Source organism: Atta colombica, unplaced genomic scaffold (genome assembly GCF_001594045.1).
Source record: "Atta colombica isolate Treedump-2 unplaced genomic scaffold, Acol1.0 scaffold46, whole genome shotgun sequence".
Taxonomy (NCBI): domain Eukaryota; kingdom Metazoa; phylum Arthropoda; class Insecta; order Hymenoptera; family Formicidae; genus Atta; species Atta colombica.
The window spans coordinates 537,682-547,409 of NW_017259535.1; the positions used below are offsets into that span (position 1 = coordinate 537,682).

The following is a 9,728-nucleotide window of genomic DNA, read 5'->3' on the forward strand; positions in this document are numbered from 1 at the left end:
GGAACACACGAAAGTCAACAAAAAATTAAAATGACTCGATTGTAATCCTAACGCTAGTAAACGGTCAAATTTTTTAACCAAATTTTTTTTAACAAAAATCATCATTTTGGTTTTCTCTTGACTTGATGTATTCTTTGTTGATAAACCAAACAAATATGTATATTAACAATATTACCTTTGCATAGCTGCAACGATTTGTCGAACTTGAATCCCGCAGGACAGGATTTCATGCCGGTCATTTCCAGACACGTGTAACTACCCGGTGTATTCACGCAAAACGGTTTATCTGTGGTACAGGCAGCTGATAAGATACACTCATCAATATCTGAAAAATAAACATATAATAATAATAATAATAACAATAATTTTCCCAGCAAACAAGAAATTGAAATGAATTGAAATAGATTCAGATTTTCAGAAATATTGATTCACAAATGTTAAAATGAATGCTTTTCAATCCTGAATGCATTTTAAGAATTGCATGGAGCATATCTCTGTGCCTTTTAATCTAAAAATAATATTAGCTTTTTCTGTGCATTGTGAATACTGTTCAATTCAAAATTTTGAATAGGAAAAGCAATTTTTCGATCCAATTGCATCCAATTGAATCTAATTGAATCCAATTGAATCCAATTAAATCCAAAAAAAAAAGTATTCGCTATTTAAAATAAGTATTCAGATAGAAAAAAATTTCAATCCATTTTAATCCATTCTCGTTTGGATTGATTTTATAATAATGAAAGATGCGCGGATAACTTTAAAATGCGCTTCTTCTTACCTGCGCAGTCATTTGTCAATGGATGCCATTCGTAGCCAGGAGGGCAAGCTTTGTAAAGTGCATTCTTCGCGGATTTCTCCCTGATGCAAATATACGATCCTATGGTGTTCTGGCATCCTCCACCGGGACACACGTTGCGCTCCAGACACTCATCCACGTCTGATCGATGGATCAGCGAAAAGTGATGATCACATGCGAAAATCGAACGCACGATCGCAAAAACAAGCAGCGTAGTGAAATGAACAAAAATCAATTTCGCAGAATAATAAAAAAGAAGATACAAATTCAATCGCAATTCACACAAGCGAGATACGAGGCATACAAGGCAGAAATAACAATGCTGTAACGAACATGGCGATACAATTACGATATTGCAGTTGTACGAGAAACATGAAACATGAGAGAGTACGTTAGAATTATATTAATATTAATAATATATTAATATTAATAATTATATTAATAAATAACGAGAATGTGCTTCTGCAGAGTTGAGAAGTTAAATTGTAACGCCGTTATCGTTACTTTCTTTCGATAATAATCATTACTTTTTTTTTTATCTAGAATCACGACGAATTCAATCGTTAGTTTAGTTCTCTGTTTATTCAATAGATAGTATTATTTATGATTCGATAGAAATATTTTATTTAAGTAGAAATTTGAAACATATTTTATACCTTATATCTTAGCTTGCTTTCCGATACTGTCAATAGTAAAAATCTATTGCTATACTGCATATATATTGTAATATAAATTATAAATTTTCTGTATTGGCAATAAATATTGGAAAGCACTCTTAATAAAAACATCATTTTATTATCACTATTTATTATCAATATTTAATTAATTTTGAATAACATTTAAGTCTGTAAATTACATTATAATATAAATTTTTAATAACTATGTTAAAGAATAAAAATATTTATATTATAAGAATTATAGATTTATTAAAATAAATTCAATATAAAGAATGTTACATAGTTAGAGTTTTAACCTATAATAATAATTGTTACATTTAATTGTTGATTTAATATGATCAAATGATGCAATTTTAAAATGTAATATTTTAAAATCTAATATTTTACTTTATCATTATAAAAAAGCAGCGAATCATTAATAATTTCATTCTTTAATAAAGATAATACAATTACGAGTTACTTTTTATAAAAAGTAATAATGATAATTGATGCGTTATTTTTATAAAGTAACGTTCTCAACTCTGTGCTTTTATTGTCGCGTATAGATATAACTTTTATTAATTAATTAATTGTTAAATATTATTCTCTTACCTGTATGAGAATGCTACATTTTTTTAAATTATACATACCGTCGCACACCTGATTGGTAGCATTATAACGATAGCCCGACGGACATAACGGCGATTCGTCGTCCTCGTCTTCATCCGGCATTTTTTTCTTCGGTGTCTTCGGGATACACGAACGTGCGTCTTTGGCCAAATTGTATCCTGGATTACAGCTGCATACGACAGCCACTCCGTTGTCGGTGCACCGATGCTCGCAGGGGTGAGTTGGTTTGCATCTAAAAGTGGATATTTGATTGCATTTGTTTAAATTTGCATTATTAACAATAACTACGCTTTACAGACTGAAATGCAAATGATAAAGCTGACTTGTTTCGCAGTATTCGCGATAATTAATCCGAATGTCAATCGTGTCACGAATACACTTTCTCATGCAATAAAAAGATCTACATCAAAATCTATATTATTGTATACCTGTCGATTGGTTGATCCTGCCTACAAGTTTTTCCATCCTCCAACAAAGTGAAGCCGTCGCGGCATTCGCAGCGATACGAGCCCGGCGTCGGTACGCAAATGTCAGTGCAAAGCATACCTTTCATGAGTTGACAGATATCATCCAACTCTGTGAAACAGAACATTGGGATTTAAAATCGTTGGGATTTGCACATAAGTTAAATAAAAAAGAGAAAAGTCACGATTGTGCGTACCAACTTTCTCGCGTACGCACTGTGCGCTTCAGAAAGACAACGCAAAATGTTTGTTTACAGTATGAATTTTTTTTAAGATACTCTCTAAATTCTTTGGAGTAAAATCTTATTTAAAAAAATAAAAATTGAAACAAGAATAGATCAATTTTTATTTTTTAGAGTAAGATTCATTCTAAAAGTTTTAGAGAGTATATTTTGACTTGTTTATAAATTTTATTATTTGTCATAATCAATAATCAAGGGACATATTCCATATAATAAATGAAGTATTTTTGATTATACATTACCTGGAGTTGGACTCGAGTACGGCGTGGAATCTGATGAAGAGGAAGGCTCATCCGATGATGTGGATAAAGGTGATGTAGATGAAAAAGGCGAAAACGACGACGACAATGATGATGGTGACGATAATGACGTTGATGACGATGATAACGATGATGATGATGATGATGACGGCGACGGCGACGGCGAATATGAGGACGTTGGCGAGGACGATGAGAAATCTAGATCAGTTTCGGTTGAACTCTCGCTTGACAATTCACTCGTAAGATCCGTCGTGGAGCTCGGCGACGCTTCGCGACAGCATTCCAAGAACGCGGGATCCCAAGGAATGCCAAACGAGAAACTTTTGAAGGAGCATCCTTGACCCATAGACCCCGCGAGAATACCTGATAATATATTGATAAGACGCGCGTCAGAGGGCTAATCAATACGAATGAGTTTGTTCGTTGAAGTAGAAGCTTTTATTAATACATTAAATATTCTTGACGTAATTCGCAAGATAGAGTGTGCTTTCTGACAACCCAATAAATAAGAAACACAGATGACGCAGTGAATCAGCATCACATCTTTGTTATTTGCCAATGTTAAACAAAGATGATACGAACCGTATTACACTGCGTCGCTTATTTGGAAAGCATCAAATTGAATAAAAATACCTAGCTTGCAGCCCTCACAACAGTCACGATGATAATCTCCGCGGCCGAAAATCTTTAGAGATCTTTGTGATGCCGTGCTTGTCACGCAGGCCAGACCTTTGCGCGCGTCGGCTTTTCCTTTTTCGCATTGCAGTTCGTGATAGGCCCGGACGCAACAGATATCCACAGCCTCCAGGCAAAGACCCTGCTCCACCCTCGGCACTCCGGTCACAGGTCCAGTGAACTTCTCACACCTAAGACCTTCCTGAGCCCAAGAAGAGCCAAGGCCGCAGCATTTCTCGAACTGAGCCTCCATTCTTCCCTCGACAACGAGCGCTATTTCGTGCGATAAAAAATAAGCGAGTCGTGTTAATTTGTTTGGAAAAGCATGAGATGGTAATTACATCGGTATTAATTTAATAATAATACATCTAGAAGTTAATTCGAATAAAATATATAGAAATTTGAATTCTTTGTAAAATGAATAAAAAATAAATAAATACTCGTGGTTTTTTCATGAAGAAAAAAAATAATATAAAAATTCTAAAATTCTAATAAATTTTAATTATTTAAAAATTAGCAGATCCTTATAAGAAAGGATACCTACTTTTATAAAATTACTTTATTTTTCTGGCAAATGATGATGAGCGATCATCATCTAGCCATTACGTTTCATAAAGCAAATTTTATGCTACTACGATTTGTTACTATTTCTTAATCTATAAATCACCACTTCTTATTAGAAGTTAATTTTATCTTAACACTGAACAAAATTTACTGTGCGGTAAAAAATATATGTTTATAAAGTCTTGAAAGTTATTTGTGCTTACAATCTCGAGAATAGTATGATTTACTTTACAGAAGACAATCATTGGATTTATTATAATTGTAATATACTTTTTACCTCCGGTATTTTTATTTTTAGGTAAGTAATAAATTTTGGTTTGTCATAAATTCAGCAAAAATAGCTAGAATATTTTTATTAGATTTGTAAGATCATTTTTCTCCGTATTGAAACAACTTTTAAATATCTTACATTTATATCTTTGTGCATGTCATAAATTAACTTGAAAAGAACGCTTGTCATCGACAAGCGCATCTAGGTCAAAAGCTCTGATTTTTGTCGGACTTATCACTTTCTCAATTTTTTCATCAATCGCTTAAAAATTCTGTAAACCTTTTATTTGCTTTATTACGAAATTCTAACAGGGAACACAAAAACGCCGACGAAATAATCAGAATCATTTTTTTTCACGATTCCATCATAAAAAAAATTATAAAGAAATTTATAGATCTATCGAGTGTAAGAGAAACGCGTTGGAAAAAATATGCTTTGCACATTGATAAGAGCGAAAAGCGTCAAAACCTCGTTTCTCTTAGACATCGTGTATTTTCCCACTGATAGATGCGAGTCGTGAATTTTATCTGTAAAATATATATCAATCTAGCTCGCAAACAGTTTCTGCGAAGAGCTTAGAGATTCTCCAATAGCGCTTTCGCGATCTCAATTGTTCCTCAATGCGTCCGATCTACATGCGAAAATTAATTTATATCAATCGACGCGTCGTGTGCACGAAATCACCATGGACGTCGGTCGTGTTTTCTTTTTGACATTGTAGTACAATTTAAAATTAATGTTGAATTTCATGAAGAATGTCAAAAGATTGCATACAAATTTTTTACGACGAAGAAAAGAAAATTTGACACATAAAGTGGCAAAATGTTTTGAGTGGTACGTGTTTGTATGTATAAAATATATATAATATTCTCTTTTAAAGAAAAATTTTGCCTGCGCCCATGTCGCCCATTTAAATACAATTATTGATATCTTTAGAATATTGATGATTGAACTTCACTTCGTGGAATTGAACCTCGAAGTTTCGAAATACCGAACGCGACTCATAGTATTCTGCGTGCGCAAATAAGCCTAGGTCAATGGAGAACTAATAGGATGATTTGCTTAACGTCGGTACACACAATGAGTATCGTCGTGATGAAATGAAATTTAGTCTATCGCAAATATCAGCGATTCAATAATTTCATACCGAAAAAACAGTACATAATTAAATAAAAAGTTTTTAAATTTTTTCCAAGACATTCCTAATGATGCTTTGTCACAAGTTGAAAAGTTCATCTCAATTCAATATACATCAAAGCCACACAATTTTTATGTAAAAATTTCTCTGTGCATGAAAAAAATAAAGCGAAAATTAAATAAGCTAGAAACTAGTTATATATTTCTGATGTCTTGCGCAAGATTTTCATGCTGTAGCCGGTTGGCGGTTTACCAATCGCGCGAATTTGTTTAATAATTTAGAATAATTTTGGGCAAATCAATTTTAACGATTTAAATCGGGAATTCAATCATTATTTGGATTACAAACGGTACCTCGTTTGTGCAGGACCAGCTGCTCCAGGTGGGCCATCAGGAGAAGGATAATAAAGGACGCAGCGAGATCGACGTAATGTGCCATTTTCTCTCATCGATCGAATTCCGTGATTATTATGCTCACGCTCGTAAATTTGATCTCTTGATTCTTTTTTATCACTTTTTTTTCAATCTCTTTGAGAAGAACGTGTGAGCGACTGTCCCGAGAAAGTTTCGTCCGGATGCGCCTCGAATGAGCGCTCAGCTTGCATTGAAGCATTTGGTACGCCGGCACTTCGGTTTTGTCATCTGCACCTTTACACATCTCCCTCGCAGGTCCCGAGCCTCTCCTTCTACCCTTTGTCCTCATCCTCCCTCCTTCTACTCGCAACACACTGTTGCGTAGTACGACAAGTCTACCGTCCTTCCCTCTCACTCTCTCTTTTTCTCACTGTCTCATTAGATACGAGAATATACGCGTGATACGCTCGCAGACTTCGTGTGTTGATTAATAACGCGATTCGAGCAGAAACAGAGACAAACCAGCGCGATAATCTTCGAAATCGTCGGCATATCATTTGCAACTTGATAGAAACCATCACGTAGCTCCAAATAGCAATTAAAAGTTGTATTGTATTAAATTAATACAATTTCGAGTATAATTATTATTAAAAGATATTAACAATCAATCTTATATTGTAAATTATACTTTGGCTTTGTCACAATCATTTCTCGATAAATATGTTCGTAAACCTTTAAACCTTTATATCCAAGAAGAACAAGACAGTTAAAATAATGTCAATTTAATGTCATATTAATCGATTATTGACCGAATTTATGCCATTTTTTTTTAATGATTCAGTCAATGTGGTATTATTCCTTAGATAAACAAACGCAAGCATAAGCACAGAGAGCCGTGGCTCCCCCCTGAATTCGTTTTTTAAAAATGTTTACAGCAAAGTTATATATTTTTTAAATATTTCTGAAATGCTTAAATCACAATTTTGATATTTCAAAAATATTTTTTAATTTAAGAATTTCTTAGGTATGAAAAATATAAATTTTGTTATATTTTTTGTGTTAATATAATTTTAAATAAAATGTTTTACGAATTATACATTTAATATTAACATTTTTTCAGTATAATAATTTAAATAATCTAAATAATAATATTGTCTTTTATATATTTGACCTTTAAAAAATGGCTTCCTCTTGACAAATTTCTGGATTCGTCAATGAGCACAAGGCAACTTCACGATTTATTCTTCGAGTTCTTTACCATCCTCGTGACTTCTTCCGCAGCTTCTGCTCCTCCAAGCTACGGCACAAAGCAGCTTTTTTTGCAGAGACTTGCTCAACAGTGGTCCCCTTGTAGCGCGAAATTTCGTCGATCATTCATCAGGCAAGTTGCCTTCAAATCTCAACCAGGGAAAATTTATAATGTGTGTAAATCGTCATTTATGAATAGTGTCATTACAATTGTATGCTATTAACGAGAAATGTTTAATGAGATTTCGCCTAACTCTGTTTTCTTCAGATACCAACAAATTTTATAAAATTCTTAGTCGTCGGAAGGAATTATCAGGAGAAAAGTTTAACAAAATTATAGCGTTATAGCAATTTAACGTTATCGATTTTGTTTTGAAAATATATTGACTTATAAATTTGATCGTATAAATTCTTATCCATCACAGAATATCGCCCGCCATCATGATTGTAGCAGCGATATTGACACTGACCATGACACACGTAACACCCTGGTCACAGAGTCGCGCATTATGAAAAAATCTCGTAATTCAGAAGCCGCCAGTAATACACGCATCATATCCTCAAGATTCGCCGTCAGCATCTTACAAAGCCACATCTTTGGGTCTAAAGTGATGCTTTTTTGCCGCGGTTGAGACTGCATATGCTCGGTCTGCTCGTAATAGGGCGAATGAGCGACGACGTTATGATCACGCGTGTCCATGTAAAAAAGCAGAGAATTTGACAATCTGCTGAGAAGGGAAAAAAAGGAGATGCGGTTAACGCGCTTCATAGGAGATAAGTTTATTTAGTCGGTCGCTTCCTGTTCCGCATTTCGGCCGATGACAGCTATGATCGTGGCTCCCACGAATTTAATGACAATCTCGAAAAATAAAGCATTAAAAAATTTTACAAGGAGAGGACACGGTAAGCCCTTTAGAATTTTGATCTCTTTCAGCATAATGAATCTACACTCGAAAATAAATTGTGCCACATCCCAATATTTTTGTTGAATGAATCTTGCAAATAGTATTTTTAATGTACGGAATGGACCCCGCATTAATCCTCTGTGATTCAACGTTTCTTTCATTATTTCTTTCCTAATCTAACCGGGTCATTGATGTCTTATTGTGTTTTTTAAAATGTTTTGAGCTTTAAAATATTTGAAAAGATCTTGATACTTTTTTAACTTTCAAATTAAAAAAATACGATGAAAAAAAATACGATTTACAATGATATGATTCGAAATAATTTTTATTTTTTATGTGTCCAAATTTGTGGAATAATTCAAAATTGAAAATTCATCTGGGTCTTCAAAGCCGCACTTTAATCACGGAAAGTTAATTATATGGAAAATTAAATTCCGATGAAATGAATTAATTTTCATATATAATATAACTTATGTTGTGACGAATAAAAGATATCATACATGCAAGATTTAATAATGAATAGTTTCTGAACTATGGTGTATAAAAGATTCTATGCATGAACACAATTAAGTTTCACCTTTGCATCATTATTGCTAAAAATTATCCATTATTGAGCTCTGCATCTACGATATTTTTTATTCACTATATTATAAGCTACATTATATGTGCTAATTCATTACACCAGGATCCAATTTTCAAGATAATTAGTGCAGAATCTTGTCATATATTAGAAAAATATTATATATACAAGATTATTATTATTATTTAAAAAAAAAACCTCTCAAACAATTTATTTTTTATGTAAATTCATGAAACTCATTCATCATATTGAAAATCAAAATCCATGAAGAATCCAATGTTCTCTCCTTGTTAAACAAATACCGATGTTTGAAACTTTGATAACATTAAGAATTTATCTCGAAGCTGTTTAACTATCTAATTATCACCGCGAATTACACCGCGACAATTAAACAACGTTTGATAATAGCAATAGATGAGGAAAATCGTGCACGTGTATCTTCGAGACTAATGGACAATATAAAAACTCAAACTTTGTATCTCAAACTGGCAATTTTATTCGATTGATCTGTTACGTTATTGCGTAACACGGACACATCATTTGATGGGAAGGTTTACACTTGATTCTCGTGTCCTCGCGTTTCATCTTTGCTGACACATTTATTCTTCATGCGATAAAAAAGGAGTTTTCGCACAGTATCTCCGTGAAAGAATGCAATGCACAATAAAAAATTTATTACAACTCGCCGCTTTCCAAAGGAGCCAGATAATTATAATATCCTTTCTCACATAAGACGCAACGAATCGAATCAATAGGTATCAATAAATGTAATATATAAATACACAAGTGTCTAATGATAAAATACGAATCTTATTGGTCTTATCATTTCTGTAATTTTGACAATATTTCCTTTTCTCACACATGTTAGCGGTAACGCGTAATCTAATAAATACTGACAGAACCGTATCCGAAAACAACACGAGAATAATATATATATATATATATA

The 9,728-nt window shown here is 33.2% G+C and overlaps 1 protein-coding gene across 1 annotated transcript in view; it reads right to left on the reverse strand.

Moving 5' to 3' along the window:
• The window catches only part of LOC108691393 (fibrillin-1-like), a 15,644-nt gene extending 9,360 nt beyond the window's left edge, over positions 1-6,284 (reverse strand). The window contains exons 1-7 of the mRNA XM_018199125.1: positions 6,050-6,284; positions 3,682-3,996; positions 3,031-3,411; positions 2,511-2,658; positions 2,103-2,314; positions 779-937; positions 176-325 (exon numbers count right to left, since the gene is read on the reverse strand). Coding sequence (XP_018054614.1) covers positions 176-325; positions 779-937; positions 2,103-2,314; positions 2,511-2,658; positions 3,031-3,411; positions 3,682-3,996; positions 6,050-6,134 — 1,450 coding nt within the window. The 5' untranslated portion in view covers positions 6,135-6,284. The remainder of the gene's footprint in view (positions 1-175; positions 326-778; positions 938-2,102; positions 2,315-2,510; positions 2,659-3,030; positions 3,412-3,681; positions 3,997-6,049) is intronic.
• Between the last annotated feature and the right edge of the window lie 3,444 nt (positions 6,285-9,728).